The following is an 18,773-nucleotide window of genomic DNA, read 5'->3' as shown; positions in this document are numbered from 1 at the left end:
GACGTGTATCCTCTCCCACGAATAGACGACGCACTTGATCGGCTCCATAACGCCAAGTACTTTTCGTCAATGGACCTCAAGACTGGCTTTTGGCAAATCGAAGTCGACGAACGAAACCGAGAAAAGACGGCGTTTATAACACCAGACGGCCTCTTCGTGTTTAAGGTGATGCCCTTTGGCCTTTGCTCAGCGCCTGCAACTTTTCAACGCGTTATGGATACAGTACTGGCAGGATTGAAGTGGCAGACTTGCCTTGTGTACTTGGACGACGTCGTCGTGTTTTCCTCGAGTTTCGACGAGCATCTTCGGCGCCTTGAAGCTGTACTTCAAGCCATCAAGACTTCCGGACTCACACTGAAGCCAGGAAAGTGCAGATTTGCGTATGAGGAGCTCTTGTTTCTGGGGCACGTTATCAGCAAGTCTGGAGTTCGTCCCAATCCACGGAAAACAGCCGCCATCGCCGACTTCCCGCCGCCCACTGACAAGAAAGCCGTGCGCCGATTTCTGGGCCTGTGCGCCTATTATAGGCGGTTCGTGAAAAACTTCGCCCGCATCGCCGATCCTCTCACTAACCTTACCAAGGCCGACGTGGAGTTGAAGTGGGAAACACCACAGGAATACGCTTTCCAGGAGCTTAAACATCGCCTCCAGACGCCTCCGTTACTTGCCCATTTCGACGAATTCGCCGAGACAGAAATACATACTGACGCAAGCAGCGAAGGTCTTGGCGCCGTTCTTGTGCAGAGGGCTGACGGACTTGAAAGGGTTATTAGTTACGCCAGCCGATTGCTATTCAAAGCAGAAGCAAATTATTCCACAACAGAAAAGGAGTGCCTCGCCATCATCTGGGCTACGTCGAAATTTCGCCCCTACCTCTACGGCAGGACCTTCAAAGTTGTCAGTGACCACCACGCCTTGTGTTGGCTAGCCACCTTGAAGGACCCTTCAGGTCGCCTCGCACGATGGAGCCTGAGACTTCAAGAATATGACATTACTGTCATTTACAAGTCCGGCAAAAAACACTCCGACGCCGACTGTCTCTCGTGCGCCTGTCGACCAACCGCTACCCGACGACCCGGATGACGACTACTTCTTGGGAACGATAACTACCGACGACTTCGCTGAACGACAGCGGGCCGACCCGGAACTTAAGGCCCTAATAGAATACCTCGAAGGCAGGACCGCCGAAGTCCTGAATATATTCAAGCGCGCACTTGCGTCGTTCTTTCTGCGAAACGGTCTTCTACAAAAGAAAAGCTTTTCACCGCTTCGAGCTAAGTACCTCCTTGTGGTGTCTTCAGCTCTGCGACCAGAACTCCTGCAGGCCCTGCACGACGATCCGACGGCAGGGCACCTCGGTGTTTCTCGCACGCTCGCGAGGATAAAAGAAAGGTACTACTGGCCACGTCTTACCACCGACGTCACTCGTTATGTGAGGACATGCCGGGACTGTCAGCGACCCAAGACACCGCCGACAAGGCCAGCGGGACTTCTGCAGCCAATTGATCCACCTTGCCGACCTTTCCAGCAGATCGGTATGGACCTACTGGGGCCGTTCCCGACGTCGGCTTTCAGAAACAAGTGGATCGTGGTAGCTACCGACTACCTCACCCGCTACGCCGAGACAAAAGCCCTGCCAAAAGGCAGTGCATCCGAGGTAGCTAAGTTCTTCGTCGAAAATATCCTCCTACGTCACGGCGCCCCGGAGGTCCTTATCACCGACAGAGGAACGGCATTCACTGCCGACTTAACTCAAGCGATCTTGGCATACAGCCAAACAAACCACCGCCGGACGACAGCCTACCACCCACAGACCAACGGCCTCACCGAGCGGCTTAACAAGACGATCGCCGACATGCTGTCAATGTACGTCGATGTCGAACACAAGACGTGGGACGCCATTCTTCCGTATGCGACCTTCGCATACAACACGGCGGTGCAGGAGACGACGCAGATATCTCCATACAAATTGGTCTATGGAAGGAGCCCAGCGACGACGCTCGATGCCATGTTACCCAACGTCACCGACGAAGAAAACCTCGATGTGAGCGAGTACCTTCAACGCGCCGAAGAAGCCCGACAACTTGCGCGTCTCCGTATCAAGAATCAACAGACGACCGACAGCCACCGTTACAACCTTCGACGACGCTTCGTGGAATACCAGCCCGGTGAACGTGTTTGGGTGTGGATGCCGATACGCCGACGCGGACTAAGTGAAAAGCTTCTTTGATGGTACTTCGGACCCTACAGGGTGGTTCGACGTCTCGGCCTACTTGATTACGAGGTTGTCCCCGACGGCATCACGAACTCTCAACGACGCCGATCGCGACCTGAAGTCGTCCATGTCGCGCGCCTCAAGCCGTTTCATGCGCGTTAACAAACTGAAACAGTGTTTTTTTTGTATTATTGTTGTATCGTAATTTATTCATTGTACTTTCTTGCATTATTATTGTACCTTCATCTTTAGTTAAAGCATCGGGACGATGCCTTTTTTCAAAGGGGGGCAATGCCACGTTCCATTTCCCAAGTTTTTGTTATCGTCCCAAAACACCACACGATTCTCAGCGCGGACCGCGCCTGCAGTTTTCGAGAAGGTTCCGGACTGTAGTAGATCATTTCGATAAGATCACGCCCACTGTGCGAACGGTACAGATTGTTCTGGAACCTACGCCACCGCCAGCGATAACGCTAGAACATTGGACGGCAAGAATATAAATGCCGACGCGCTCCGCCGCTTGTCAGTTGTTGATCGAAGGCCGACGCTCCGTTCGCCGCTATCAGTCCGAGACTGCTATCTGTGCGAGACTGCTGCTGTAATTGGATTTTCCGTTTACCGGGCACAGGTTCGCCCTAATAAACAGTTAAATCCCAACACGAAGTCTCCTGTCTTCGGCCACGTCACGACCCCGTGACAATATGAATGGCATTTTTTATGAGTAGAGCGACGCCCCCGCCACGAGAAGGTCTATCCTTACAGATAACGTAATAATTTGAAGGAACAACTTCACTATCGTATATCTCGGAAGAAAGCCATGTTTCAGTGACACCTACTATATCAGGACTGTATTCTAGCAGAAGATTTTCGAGAGCATCTATTTTGTTTAGAACACTTCTTGCGTTAACATTCAATATAGTCAAGGCTTCGATTTTGCGTGTAGACGAGCTTGCCGAGTTTGCGGTCTTGATCGCACCTCGTCCTTTTTTTTGGGCGAGAACCTTGTCGTTCTTTTCTTCATCCCAGGTAAAGGCTTGGTTATTATTGAACAATTTGTCAAACACTAACGACACCTTCTCCTTCTTTTCTCAATTTTCTTTGGCGCTGTTCCATAGCTTTCGCCTGATGTCTCGGATTCTAGGCGAAAAGTCTTCTCCGATTGAGAAGCTGGTGTTTTTCAGTTTGTATCCGCTTTTAAGTATCGATGATTTCTGCCTAAAATCTAGCAACTTGAAAATGACTGGTCTATTTTTGTTCCGTTCCGCTCGTTCTAGGCGGTGTATTCGTTCGATAGAAACTCGTTCAAGGCCGAGGGTGTCCTGAACAATAGTCTTATTCACTGCTTGTTCAAGAATTTCACTCGTCTCTCCGTCAACTTCAGGTAGGCCATAAACAATTAAGTTCGATCGCCTACTTCTGTTTTCTAAGTCGTCGATCTTCCTTTCCAGCAATTCATATGTACGTTTCATGCTGACAAGCTCATCCTGACAGAGACTAACCTTCTCTTCGAGTCTTGATAAAGCGTCTAGCTTTTTATCAATATCGACAAGACGCTTTTCCTTGATGAACTTAATATCCGCGGCGATTTCTTTTAGTGCGCTTGCGATTTGATCTTGCGCAGGTCCCGGGTTAGTCTCGATGTCTCCCCCCAAGAGTAGTAATTTTCGCAAAAACACCCTAACACAACATGGCATACAAGAAAACCGTGGGCACGGTAGCACAGACAAAAAAGGATCGTCAGAGCCTATACATTTTCCGTATTTCTTCATCACCTGCACAAGGAAGACGAACGGGTTATCAGACGTCCGCATGTCTGAAGTGCCACCGTGCCCAAGAAGCGTCGAGTGCGCTGCACGAGCTTTTGTAGGTGAGCTGGTGGGTGGTCCTGGGTGTTGATCATGCGCAGTCAGAATCAGGGTGGGTAACGGCGAATGATGAGGCGACATCTCTGATGACGTGCAGGACAAGATTGTTGGCGCATGGTAATACGTCAGACTGTGGGCCTGCGCCGTAGTGCTCTCCCCGGATCGCAAGCTGCCCCCACCGGAGGTGAGAAGCAGGCCAAGGAAAAACTGCACAAGGAAGACGAACGGGTTATCAGACGTCCGCATGTCTGAAGTGCCACCGTGCCCAAGAAGCGTCGAGTGCGCTGCACGAGCTTTTGTAGGTGAGCTGGGGAGTGGTCCTGGGTGCTGATCATGCGCAGTTAGAATCAGGATGGGTAACGGCGAATGATGAGGCGACATCTCCGATGACGTGCAGGACGGGATTGTTGGCGCATGGTAGTACGCCAGACTGTGGGCCTGCGCCGTAGTGCTCTCTCCGGATCGCAAGCTGCCCCCACCGGAGGTGAGAAGCAGGCCGAGGAAAAACTGCACAAGGAAGACGAACGGGTTATCAGACGTCCACATGCCCGAAGTGCCATGTGCTCAGATTTCGGTACAGGTCAAAGAGTCCCAGGTGGTGGAAACTTCCGTAGCCCTCCTATGGTGGTTTTGGGAAGTCTAATCCCAGATATCAATCATTATGGGACTGCATGGCCACATCGTGACTGCATAGAAAAACATCACTTGGGAAAGCTCAAATAATTCAGAAAGGCATTTTATTACGTTATAATTCTACTGTGACTACGTCATTTCGGTACCAATAGAAGTTTGTTGGCTGAATGGACGACGGCCAATTTCGGTATGCTATCCACGTGGCTTTCAAAAAAAACTTGGTTTACATTCTCCTAGTATACGTTATCTAGTACCGTCCAAAACTAATGATGTGCTTGCTGACATCTTTAACTAATGGGTATGCACAGATTTTAAAAAAAAACTCGCAAGCTGGACAAGCACGCGTAGCAAATTGTACGCGGTCGCCTTTTCTGCAAACCACATTATGGCTAAATGATTTTACGAAAAGCACACTACTAGCCGAATTGCCATGTGCTGCTCATGATATGTGCTCTAATATTCATTATAGAAAACTGTTGTGTGTATTTTTTTTACTTATTGAAATGATGAAATGGGAGAGCTTAGTGCCATTATTATGACATCTGCAACGTTTCTTTTGAGCATGCAGATGTGGCACTGGCAATTTTCGTTCACTTCGTGTTTAAGCACGTTTGTAGGTAATATCATTAAAAACAAAACAAAAATAGGTGCAGTAAAACACTTTGCCCCTCGGTGAGCTTAGTTCAAATCCTTATAAAAACCTGGTTTCTTTTTTTCTTGTCATTATTCGCAATACGACACTCATGCAAGTGAAGTTGTTCTTCTGAATTCGTAACAACTTACGCCGTAAAGTTGAAATTGTGTAACAGACTAGGCCGCACGACCTCTCGTAGCGAATTCATGGGTGGAAGACGTGCATCAAGCTGTCAGCCTTACCTGCATGCTCGCGGTCCAAGCGGCTGTTTAGAGAATAGCCTGACAAACCGAGCGCCTCCCGTGAGCTCGCACAAGAACTGCAGAGTAACTTCTTTGGTGACGGCGTTAATGTGTTTCTATGCAGCGAACATCGCCAGGTGCAAGCTGAACAATGAAAGTGATCACTAAACAAAGCGTAATAGAAAAATGGGGCAAACCTTACAGAAACCCTGTACACAGCGGTTGTGTCGTTGACTACGTTTGACTTTTCCGAAACCTTTTGTTCTGTCAAACCCACTTAAAAATCGCACCACTGAAATGAATCCCCACCCCTGCTTCCTCTATATAGCCCCACCGTGGTAGTCTAGTGGCTAAGGCGTTCGGCTGCTGACCCACAGGTCGTGGGATTGAATCCCAGTGGCAGCACCTGCATTTTCGATGGAGGCAAAATGGCTGTAGGCCCATGTTCTCAGATTTCGGTACAGGTTAAAGAATCCCAGGTGGTCGAAACTTCCGTAGCCCTCCTAGGGTGATTTTGGGAAGTCTAATCCCACATATCAATCATTACTTCCTCCATATACAAGTATAGCGTACTAAGCACGTGCTCACAGAAGAAAAGATCCGACTTCTCCTCGGCGTACAAGACATGCTTCTCCAAGTTTCTCTAATGGTCCCGCCACGAAGCGACAAGATAACACCGTTGTGTGAACCAGTCATTAAGCTTGAAAATAGCAGAGAGATTCGCAGAGCAACAGCAGAATGACAAAACGCTCAAGTCCCTGTTGGCTGAACTAGACAAAAACTTGAGGTCGCAGTACGGCCACTACCTGGACCTCTGTACCCCCAGTGCCAACTTTCTACAGGCAGAACCTTCAACCAGCTCGTCGTGCCAACATATTTTAGAGAATCTGTCCTTGAAGGGGCCCATGAAGCTTTTATGACAGGATGGCAGGACATTTGGTCATGAACCAATTTCAGGGCGAAGCTCCTTAGGCGTGGGTCTGTACATCCTCTGAGGTATGTAGCTGTAGTAGTAGCGGGTAGCCACCTTCAGTTTAGTTCTTGCAGTGTTCACTCGATGGAGGTACTTGTAGTTGATGAAAACATGCGAGATGTTATAAAACTAGATGGCTATACTTGGAGATGATCAAAAGATGCGAGATTTTATGAAACTAGATGATGATACGTGCAGTTGATGATGAAAGATGCGAGACTTTATTCAAGGAATGTTGTCAAGTATGGCGCGGGTCATTGGTGGAAGGCGATCGTTTGATTTAGTGCGGCGACGTACGCTATGGGTAGCGTTGTAATAAAATTCGTTCGCTGTCGGTGCGTGCTCGCTGTCACCGGATGGACAAGGCTGCAGAGTGGCTAGCGTGTAAGGCGACGGCAACGCCTGCTCGCAGACAGAATCCGGATGTGCGAGCCCGCGAGGCAGAAGCGCACCGTGAAACTGCGCGACACCGCCGCCGCCAAGATCCTGCCGTACAAGAGCGGGAGGCCCAAGTGGCATGGCATACACACGCAGTGTTTCTCACATCCTTAAATGGTGATGTACAGGGCGAATCACATGGAAGATTCAAGGTTACCGATGATTTCCTTCGGGGCTTCGCCCACTCATGATCATTCACCCCATGGATATGCTGTTATTTTTCTTTATCGGCCATATCTGAATGGTGGCGTCTAACGTTTCGTGAAATCTCACGATCTAAGAACAACACCGAAAAGTAAAGTGGCTGTTATGCAATTAGGCAAGATGCCTTTAATATGCATAGCTTGTGAACACGACCAGCGCTAAGTAAACGTGCCAAACTGAAACGATCAACCCCCCCCCCCCAAGCTTCTGTCATCAGCAATTATAACAAATAAGTGGGACCACTGTGAGCATACATTGGGAGTATTTATGCTATGGCGGGTAACCATGCTACTAATAACAAAAGAGTCAGGATCCCGCCTCCCCCTCTTCCAGTCTTACTTCAAGTCAACCCCCCCCCCTTAAAATGAGTCGCTGGGTCCATGCCTGGCTGCGATTCATCGTAGATTACTTCTTTCTGAAGCCAGCTCGCGCTCTTTGTGGACAAAGGTGGAGCGTTGGAGCAAGTCTCAATGATTTTTTACATGAGAACATCTAGGTTAGCCTGTGTTTTAGTTGTTAATTTTGTTCTTGTTCTCCTCTATATGAGTGCCAGTCTTACCTCCACGAACATATAGTCCGTACTTTTTACATGCCGTGTTACGTTTATGCCTCATATTACACTTAAATCTCCGCGCATTGTGAAACTCATTCAATTGTTTCTTTTCCCCTATTATGGCTTTTCTATGCGCACTTTTTATTTTTGTGCATTCTCAAGAAAGTTTCATTACACGGAGCCATTTTTTTTTGCCAAATTGTGCAACGTATGTGCTGTACCATACCCACAGAGCCTATTCCATAGTAGCCTATTGTTCGTTTTCATTCGTGCTACTTCCTACTGTGACTGCACTTTTCGCATCCTTATAGAGCTGTTTCATTCGCTTGTTCTCTTTGCTTGAAATTGCAGCAACGCAGCATTTTTTTTCATCTTCAATATCCTGAGTAGTTACAATGCATGTTACCTATGGATCCATGTTGCATAACTCTTATGTCATCCTTAAAGAGAAAAAAATACATAAGTTAGCCCCGTAACTATCTGTATTAGGGTGCGACACCTCAACAGTATCTCACGAGGGATGGGGGTAAGGAGAGTATAAAAAGATAGTATTAAAAGGTAAATAGATAGAGGAAGGAGAGTGCAAGGCGCCGAGTCAGCGAACGACAGAAAATGACGGAAGAGGGAATAGGAATGATGGACACGGTCACAGGAGTCCGATGACGGGGCACCACTCAGTGAGAGCTCTTGTCGGCGGCAGGAGGTGGCGTAGGGTGAGCCAGTCGGCCAAAGCTGCGCTGTCGTCGGAGATCGCGGGGTCGCAACCGGTCGGCACAAAATCCGGAGAGCGTAGCTTGCCATAGTTTGCGGCAGAGTCTTCGTGGATTAGAAGCGTCGTATCCTACTCTGTTCTCAGTGAGTCTTCTGCAACACGTGATGTGAAGTCCTAATTATCAGCGCTGTGTATGCTTGTCCAGCACTCCTAAACTAACCATGGTTAATGTCTTACTCAGCGTATGTGATCTCGCAATACAGCTTGACTTTAGGGCGTCCATGCGTGGATAGTTCCCCCTACAGGTTCATTTTTCATTGGCAGCCTCTCTAGGTTCGGGGATTCATAGTAACCCATGGGTGCTGTGAGTGTGACCCCCGCCGCAATTACGCGCCTCGTCACTGCTGAAATCTCTCTGTAGGCCAGCGTGTAGTAAGAGGACTGGCGGGGAAATTAAAGGCATCAGGAAAACATGATATATTCTGCTGAGAGAAAAACAAAATCACAGCATATCCATGGACTGAATGATGTTGAGTGGGCGAAGCTCCGGAGAGAATCAACGGTAAACCGTGAATCTTCCGTGTAATTCACAGAGACGATCATCATTTAAACACGTGAGAAACCCTGTGTGCACATGTCGTGCCGCTTGGGCCTCCCACTCTCCTACAGCATGATCTTGGTAGCGGTGTCGCGACGCTTCACGGAGCGCCAACAGCAAGCAAATTTTATTACAACGCTCCCCTTAGCCTACATCGCCACACTAAACCGAACAATTGCCTTCCACCGACGACACGCGCTATATGTGACATCATTCCTATTATAACATCTCGCATCTTTCATTATCGACCACCACCATCTAGTTTTATAACATCTCGCATACATTCATCAACTACAAGTACCGACATCTGGTGAACACTCCAAGTACCACCATCTAGTTTTATAACACTCCACATCAACTACCACCATCTAGTGAACACTGCAAGAACTAAACCAGAGGTGGCTACCTACTACTACTACAACTAAATAACTCAGAGGATGTACAGACCCACGCCTTAAGAAGCTCTGCCCCTAATAAAACGCCGAAGGCGATTGAACTTCGTCTTCAAGTGTGGAATGCGATAGCGTCCTGCGACCCTGTTCGCATGGTTATTTTAGACGCTAACCTCGCTCTGATTATCTGTGAACCCTTGAGGCGTTCCGTAAGGAAGAGCATGTCTGCGCACTTGTAAGCTGGCCCCTTCGATCTATACTCGAATGTCTGCTGCAATAGCAGTTGCGAAGTGCGCACAACGGCGCAACTCTTCCTTGTGCGAACTGGCTAAGTACTCATACACGTCCGCAAGGCAACATGCTTACTTACGCAGCTGCGCACGTTTTTGACGCCTCGGTAAATATTCATTGGAAGCACAGCGTAGAGATATTTGACGAAGAAAACAATGTAGGACTCCGTCGATGTACTGCTCCATCAATCAGAGCGCAGCATACCGATTATCTATCTATCTATCTATCTATCTATCTATCTATCTATCTATCTATCTATCCATCTATCTATCTATCTATCTATCTACCTATCTATCTACCTATCTATCTATCAATCTATCTATCTATCTATCTATCTGTCAGTCTTTTTTGTTTGTTTCTTGATACAGCACATTTATCTGAATTTCTCAGTATTCCTTTAACACTTACATCGCCGCGTTTGTTCACCTCGGTGGATCTGTGGCTAGGGTGCTCGGCTGCTACCCGAAGGTTGCGGGTTCGATCTCAGCCGTGGCGATGGCATTTCGGTGGAGGCGAAATGGTAGAGGCCCGGGTACTGTGCAATGTCGGGGCACGTTAAACAACACCAGATAGTCAAAATTTCCGGCGGCCTCCGCTACGGTGTCTCTCATCATCATATTATGGTTTTGAAGCATAAAACTGCGATGGGATGTGCGCGCGAAAGATTGGCAGTGTTCCCGTGTGGTGTGGGGTAGAAGACGACGATGGCAATTGCTCTCGTGTGAAATGGCTTGAACGCGGCGAGCGGCGATAAAAAAGAGAGGGAGGCGACGGGAGAGATGGTGCCGGGCGTTCGACGGAGCCAGGTTACAGGTACCGATGGTCGACGCCTGGGACACGGTCCACGCGTTGTTGAGACGACGTCACTATGGCCACAGACGTGCCCTGTCGGCAACACCATTCTTCACCAACACTTCAGGTTCCTTGGTAACCTCCGCAAGCTGCCAGTGGCCTCTTCAAGATAGAGTTAATGTATATGCTACCTTTTTATGCCTAAAGGTAGCAAATACAATAATTCTACTCCAGTCTAGTCTGCAGTGCTCGCATCTATGCAGCGTCATTGTATCGCTCTAAGTGCGCGCTCGACTCCTCAATGGCTGAGCTTGTGTCAGCCTAGAAACACTCTTTCAAGACGCTACGTTTGTGAGCTATTCTTATTAGCTCATTGGTTTGTTTGCTTAGCTTGCTGTGTACGTCTGTATGCTCTTTTATATTTATTGTTTTTATGAAGTGTAACGAAGCACCTGACAGCACTCGGCTATTGATGTGGAGGTCGCACGTCTGATCCAAGTCACGGCGATCGCATTTCGGTGGAGTTAAAATGGTAAAGGCCCCTGTAGTGTGCGATGTCAGCTCACGTTAACAAACACCGAATGGTCAGATTTTCCAGAGTCCTCCCCTATGGCGTCCCCAATAAATATAGTAGTTTTGGGACGTAGAATCCCAGATGTTATCAATATGTTTGTCGGCAAAAGAACCGGCACTGCGGCGGTAATATCACAAACCCCGCAGTCTGTGTGTCATTTTGCGCCTGCACGAGCGTCGTATTTTTAACAATGAACAATAGGCCCGAGATGCAAAAAGTAAGTAGGTCGAGGCGCTCACGCACAAAATCAAAGCTGCATAAAAGAAAAGTTATCCAACAAAGTTCTCTCGTGCGAGACGAGATGATCGGGACTTCTAAAATTCAAGCACGGATATATTTGGTCTGAGGAGACCACCCACCTTAGGGCTGAAGTACATAGAGCCTTGTTCAAATAGAGTTCGTTTCATTCGTTCCACAAGCCAATATCACGACACAATGGCGAAGCACACCATAACACGGGGGACACCCACATTACGGCCCCTATTTCAACACCAAAGTGCAGAGTCGGAAAGAGTATGCTGATACATGGTTAGCCTCCCGGCCTTCTTCTTCCTCTCTCCCTCATACTCTGTCTCTCTGTCACTCACTTGTCCGCAGGGTTTCTTTGAAAGCAGCGCGAAGCCTTAGTACTCAGGGTTTCTAGCATTTCGCAGCATGGATATGCTCCCGCCACGGCTCTGAACCTAACCCGCGTCGTCTGCTAGCAGGCACAACACTGCTGCCTTTCATGCACCAGTAACCAAGTCATTCGAGCTCCTTTTAACGCGACAGCGTTAGTGAGCTCGTGTGGCAGAAAGTGTGCCGTCAGCGTCGGCACCGTTGCTTGTGATGGAAAATTGTCCGTGAGCAAAAAATCGAGAAAGAAGCAAATCAAATAAAGAATAAAACTTTCGGTCCTAATGAGGATTGAACTTGGGCCATTCGCGTGACAAGCAGGTTTCCTACCACAAAGCCAAGATGTTACCTGCAACAGCTTCTTGAAAAAACTCTAGTAAATGCCATGTTGGGGAAGGAGTCTCCTTAACGCATTTATTTCGACAGGTGTCACGACGAAAACGAGCCCATTAAGCGATTTGTAGGCGCATTTGGGAGGCCATCAAACTACGTCAAAAAAGGCCGGGATAGTGCAGCCATCGTCGTTAAAAAAATGGCAGCATATCCACGGGGTAAATGATGGACAGTGGGGTGAAGCACCCGTCCGTCTATTCGTTCTTGCTTCCGTCCGTCCATGCGTCCATCCGCCCGTCCATGCGTGCGTCTGTTCGTGCTTCCACACGTCCATCCGTGCGTCCGTCCCTGCGTTCGTTCATGCATCCGCCACTGCGTCCGTCCATGCGTCCATCCATCCATGCAGCCATCCATGCGTCAGTCCATGCATCTGTCTGTGCGTCCTTTCGTCCATCTAGTCAGCACTCCAAGTACCGCCATCTCGCATCTTTTCATCATATATTCCGCATATAAATCACCGCCATCCAGTGGACATTCCAAGGACTAAACGAGAGGAGGCACACGCACACTTTCTTACGGCTTAGACTTCGTGTCTACTTCCCACATTTAACCACCTCGAGTTCATGATATATACTAGTTCACTGTATTCATGGCACGGCGGCTAAACGCTCGCTAAACCTTTCTAAAACCAAGGAGGTTACGCCCAGCGAGTATAACGTAACAACCCTTTCTTGTCAGATAGGGCTCAATCTACATGCTCAATGGCTGCTAATGGGGAATGAAAGAAAGGAGAATTCGGCTTTTAGTTAACGCGCACGCTGCGACTTTTTTTATTGTTGAACAACGCACAGGAGAAATTTCCCACCAGCACCGCCTTGCAGGTCAAAACGTAAGACTGGTTACGCACTACGACGAGGGACAAACGGGTACCGCTTTAAAGAGCGTCGCCTCTAACACACGGGAACTTTCAAACAGATCTAGAATGCACAACTGTGTTCATCTAGCGAAAAACATATCATGTCTTTCCAGAAGCGTTTATCAAGCAAACAGAGAGAGAGAGAGAGAGAATAAAACATTTATTAGCGACCGAGGAAGGAGTGTCGGTGAGTGAGCTGCTTAGTCCGGGATCCCACTGGCTCGATCCGCTGTCCTCACTGGTCTCACAAACAGCAAACGCTAGATAACGTGCTGTCAACTGTGAGGCATTTTGAGATCCTTTATGGCCTCTAAGATGGCAAGCACACCGCGTCTATCTAGGAGGCCATGCGACTCTTCCTTTAGATCAAAAACCTGTACGTACCATTCGCGCGCGCTCATGCGTGCGCGTGTGTGCGTCTGTGAGCCAACTGTGAGACATTGTGAACGACGCGTCTCGACAACAGCAGAGCACCGTTCTAGCAGAGAGAAATGGCCACACTACACAGTCTCGCTCTTCAATGAGTGCCTGCGGGACATTTGTGTGAAGTAGTGCCCCACAACAAACGAGCCAGAACGATGCTAACGTTCAAGCACGAGCAACTGGTAGCACTAACCACACTGCCTTATCTGCGGCACTTATTGCAGCATCTGTGTCAGCTGGTTCTCGATGACGAGGGAGGTTACACATGACCGAGGTGCAAGGGCGCACTCGGGGCCAGATTTCGCTATCGCGTTCAACGCTTAAAGGCGAAGTTTAGGGTGCCCCCGGCTGTTTTTTTTGTGTGTGTGTTTTTTTTATTTCGTGCGATAATGGTTACGGACACCGGCGGTGGCGGCGGCGGACAACTTGCATTGTAAAACAAGCGTTTTTAAACCTGACTGAGCTTTCAAAGAAAAATTATGCACACCATATGAATATGCACAAAGAATGAACCTAGTAGCCTGATTTTGAACCGATTACAGTTCATTTACGGCATATCTGTTTATTGGGGTTCAAGACGAACGATGTACGTTGGAGCGTCAGCCTGACAAGTGGTATGTACGCTAGCATTATGACATAACGTAAGTGCCGCCTAGGAAATCGTAGTGGTTGACTAGCAACCAAAATGGTGCTAGTATAGTGTGATGACACCATGGTAGGTGATGAGACAATGTGCCACCAACGAATTTGAATGACTGGAGTGATTTAACTGGAACAATAATGACTGAATAGGTAAGCATGAAGGGGTTACTATGGCGAGAAATAGAGATAAGTTCTGATTTGTTAGAGTGTACATTCACTGGCCAACAAAAAAAAGCATCTTTTACATAGCCAAGGAAGTGCCGAAATAATCTGTGAATACAAGTTTTGGCTACTGTACGGTAGATTACAAAGTCATCTTCAAACATGTGAAAGCAACATTATCCTGGCTTCGGTAGACTATTAACATTGTTTAAAAAAAGAAACGTCCTAAGGCATACCCTCGCTGAATGACTGGCATCACAGGTATAACGTTAGAACAGTATCGATAACCTTATTCACAAATCGATAACCTTAGTCACAAATCGATAACCTTAGTCACAAATTGATAACCCTAGTCAGGGTTGCTAGTATACATGCAGCAACGTAAGTAAGTATATTTACAACAAAAAACTCCCAAGCATTTCCCCGAGGGTGAACATGGTTAAGTGCGAATACACGGGGTGATGCTATGAGGGGTATTTATTAATTCGCACTAATATATTTATTAATCACACTATGGTGCCTTTATGGTGTAATGGTTCCTGGGAATCGCAATTTGATCACACGGGGGAGTTTACGTTAACTCACTGGCGAATGCCAACGGATTTTAACTTTACTCCCCCTCACGACCCGCTCTCGACGGGAGACTGAGAGAGAAGGCGGGCGCGCGAGAGAGAGGGGTGCGCGCGCAGCTGCAGCGAGCGAGGAGAGCGGAGGAGCGAGCGAAGGGGGAGGGGGTATAAGGCGCGTTACTGACACCGATATCAGCGTCGCGTCCGTGGCTTATTCGGTAGAGCGTCGCGCTGCGGCCCGCCAAGTCCTCTTTCTTTTAAAGATAGAGAGAAGACTGCGGACGCCGCCGACGGCGGTAGATGGTTTGGGGTCGCTTATAAACTGTATTCACACTTAATAAGGAAGTTTTTGAACAAGAGTCACAAACGTTTTTAGCTACCAAGAAAAAACAATCCTTATGCCACTTATTGTTTCAACTATGTCTCCTTGTAACTGCCCACCTGCTTGGACCTAAGGGTCTGCAGTATGTAATAAATAAAATAATAAATAAAATAAAATATCGTCGAGGTCACTGCGCATGCGGGAAACCCAAACAGTGCTACAGTTTTGCGTCAGGGATGCTATTTCTCGGATTTAGCACGAGCCGCTAGACCTTTCCCAAAAGCGTTGCTCCAAATAAACATTGTGGCATCTATTGAAGCGAAAGCTCTCATCTAAGACGAAGACGACTTGGTTTATGAGCACCTGACTGGGCTCTCTATGAATAAATGCTGGCATAGGCTATACAACAAAGCTCACATATACGACAAAAAATGTCCGAAAAATAGACCGCCTTTTTACCAGATGTCTATCTCAGAGCTCGTAGCTTTAGCACGGCAAAGGTGGCTTCTAGTTGTATTGTCTTTGCTGATAGCGTCAAAGATGTGGGCTCTCAGAATTGATGAAGAATACCACTAAATTCCTATCCACTACACCTGGCAAATTGAAAATGTGAAGAATATGTGCAGCAAAGGTAATTTTTCGGTAAAATCTCTTCGTTATCACTAAATCTTATTTTGACTTTTTCGCCATCGTGGCACTGCAAGAGCATTACGCCAACGCTGAGCATGAAACCTATTCGGAAACTCTTATACCTCCTCCTTGCCCAAAGCCAGCACAACCGAAGCTCTTTGGCGGCCCAAACGTTTGGGGCCCCAATATATTCTAAAACTCTAATTTCGGGATTGAGTGTTTGAGCGGGACAATATCATGTGCTTTAGAAAGGTAAAAAAGTGCATCAGTGTAAATACTACAGTCAAGGTGAGAACGTAGATCGTAATGCAAAATATCGAGTTGAGCTCCGCAAGAATACTTTTCGGGAAACCCATGTTAGAAAGGACAAAAATGAGTATTCAGTTCAAGAAGTTCTTGACTAGGTAGTATATCACATGCCTCAAAATTGGTTATCGCATTAGGCACGGTTTCTGCACAGAACACTTGTTCATTTACGCTTCTGTGTTAGACACTACTAAAGAAATTGACATAGACACGCTACATGCAGTAGGTTTGTGGTGCACGCTATGGGTGTACGCCGGCATTTACGCAAAACGGTCAAATTGTAACAGGCGCGCATGACCTTGTTTTCATCTGCATTCCTTGCTAGGTGCCATTGGCAGCACACCCACAATAGCGCCCGTGAAACTTAGAAGTGGGGCAGCTTGGGCTAGTTGGTATGGCATGACGATAGTTATAGCGCGAGAACAAAACGACGACACAGAGACAAGAAGGAAGGTCTTTCGTGTCCTTCTTGTCTCTGTGTCACCGTTTTGTTCTCGCGCTATAACTATCGTCAGCGCCCGTGTCTTACACAAAGGACATTTTGCCCATAATAAAACGCCTATGTCACGCAAGAGCAGTACGTCGTGCTACGAACGTAGATCTGAACAATAATAATATTCACGATATGTTACTAAACTGCTGTATGGTTACAAGGCACGCTGCAGCGAGGAACCGCGGAAAACTTGACCGCCTGATATTCATTACCGTTCTCTCACATAACACAGCCCACAGGTTTCTAGCACTTCGTCTCCATCGCAATGAGACCACCGTAGCCTGGATGTCATTCAGCTACCTTCAGTTTAGCAGCCGAGCACCTTAAACATCGTGTACTATTGTAACGACGTTCGCTTTTTGCACATGGGCTTCACCCGGTGAAGAAATATATGCGATAGCAATGAATTGGAGTGTCACGCGAAGAAGGGCAATCATATCGGTACATTCAGCGCACTGCTGAAGTAAGAAGCACGCAAGAACACACAGACCGAGAAAGAGCGCGAGCTAACTACGTTCACAACTCGACATTTAATGCACTTCTCAAACACAAAAGACGTATGAAACGTAAGAACAGCTATACACAGGTTGAACATGAACTCTAACAAGTCTCACAAATGTTAATTCGCTGTTTGAACAACGCGCACCCTAAGCAAATTTGGGCCTCAGCAGGGAGCGAGATGACCGTAGTACGGCATGTAACTTCAACGCGACCTTTCCGGTGGAAGTGCAAGACGTAGAAACGACTCACCCTCACGAGATAAGCAAACGCCCACGTGAGACCATGCCTCGTTGAACCAAATGCAAGTCCTAAACGAGTGCACACGTGGCATCGAGCGGGGCACCGAGCACGCTATTCGCGTCTCTCGCTGGTAATAAAGAGACCACGCAGGAAGCCCACCGAGGTTGGCGTACCACCCGCCGTAAGTGGTGCACGTAAGTACCTCGCCGTTAGTGGTGGTGACGGCAAAATCCAACCGAGCGTGTCCCTGCCACTGGTAATGCAATAATTAATCATTTTTACAAAGATGTATACCTTTCCTATACTCCTAAGTTAGCGGTTTATTTCCCTGTAGTCATATGTTCGTCTGTGCAGTTTACGTGTAATATTAGGATATATTATGAGAATAATGATGGAGTGAACTTTATTGCCAAATTACTAAGATCAACAAGGAACACTCCGCTTCACTGAATTTTTTCGATATTGAGAAAAGTAGCGATAAAAAACATTGCATAGATTTCAGCGTTGCTTGTAGTATATCGGACATTTAGACCCAACACGGTGGTCCCGTGGCTAAGGCACTCGGCTGCAGACCCACATGTCGCGGGATCAAATCCCGGCTACGGCGACCACATTTTCGACGGAGGCAAAATTGTTGAGGCCGGTGTGCTTAGATTTAGCTTAAAGAGCCCCAGGTAGTAGAAATTTCCGGTGGTCTCTACTACGGCATTTCTCACAATCTTATCGTGGAGACGTTAAACCCCAACAAACATCCTTATACATGTTAATCGGTTCCATTTAGACAACCACAATCAAGTGCATTTGAAGATCAAGAACTGGCACTTCACATATATTTTTGCTTTAAAATAATAAATTCTTAGCGCGACCTAACATAAAATGAAGCTTTGCTTGTACAGTTTCAATAGATTCTAATTTTAATAGATTTCAATAGATTTTAATTTCACCCTCATCAAGCGTCATCAAATAAACACAATAATCGGCAAGAAAAAAGAATGGTGCCTCTCTTTCAATGCAATTACATGCGCCTTCCTCACCCTTTATGACGTCTGAGCATTTTCCCAGAACAGCGTGCATATGCGAGCTAAACTGATTCATTGATGAAACACTCTACGTGTACCAGATAGGAATTCGAATCCTATCTATAAGAAGAGCCGATTGCACGAGTTGCCGTCGGATGAGCCAGTGATAAAGCTTCGATAAGAGAACACAACAATTGGCACTGGCGCAAGTTTCAAAATTTCTTAGAGCCCTGTGCAATAAATAAGGTGAGTGTCAGCTGATTGTGCGAGCTGCACCTTTTGGGGGCATTGTCCAATGTTTCGTCCGTGGTGAGCACTTCAATATCCTGAAGGTAGCCATGGCGTGCAGGTGAGCACATAGAATTCTACTCTGGGGTATGACACTTGAATGATTGATTGATGAGTAGAGTATACCGTCCCCAAAACCATCATATGATTATGACAAACGCCATATTGGAGGACTACGGAAATTTTGACCACCTGGGG

General features: G+C 47.4%; 2 protein-coding genes across 4 annotated transcripts in view; one reads left to right on the top strand and one right to left on the bottom strand.

Annotated features, from left to right (window-relative positions):
- Positions 1–5,678, bottom strand: part of LOC142787042 (uncharacterized) — a 32,384-nt gene extending 26,706 nt beyond the window's left edge. Inside the window, exon 1 of one of the 2 annotated variants that reach the window (XM_075884669.1) lies at positions 5,590–5,678. In XM_075884669.1, the coding sequence (XP_075740784.1) occupies positions 5,590–5,595 (6 nt within the window). In that variant the 5' untranslated portion in view covers positions 5,596–5,678. The remainder of the gene's footprint in view (positions 1–5,589) is intronic. The other variant, XM_075884670.1, reaches the window with a different exon arrangement.
- A 12,854-nt stretch (positions 5,679–18,532) lies between these two features.
- Positions 18,533–18,773, top strand: part of LOC119183008 (uncharacterized) — a 31,460-nt gene continuing 31,219 nt past the window's right edge. For both annotated transcript variants that reach the window (XM_075884668.1, XM_075884667.1), the window contains exon 1: positions 18,533–18,636. In XM_075884668.1, coding sequence (XP_075740783.1) covers positions 18,626–18,636 — 11 coding nt within the window. In that variant the 5' untranslated portion in view covers positions 18,533–18,625. The remainder of the gene's footprint in view (positions 18,637–18,773) is intronic.

The sequence above is a fragment of the Rhipicephalus microplus genome, unplaced genomic scaffold (assembly GCF_043290135.1).
Source record: "Rhipicephalus microplus isolate Deutch F79 unplaced genomic scaffold, USDA_Rmic scaffold_42, whole genome shotgun sequence".
Classification (NCBI taxonomy): domain Eukaryota; kingdom Metazoa; phylum Arthropoda; class Arachnida; order Ixodida; family Ixodidae; genus Rhipicephalus; species Rhipicephalus microplus.
Note: the sequence above shows the minus strand (reverse complement) of the source record. Positions and strands in the feature narration are given on the sequence as shown.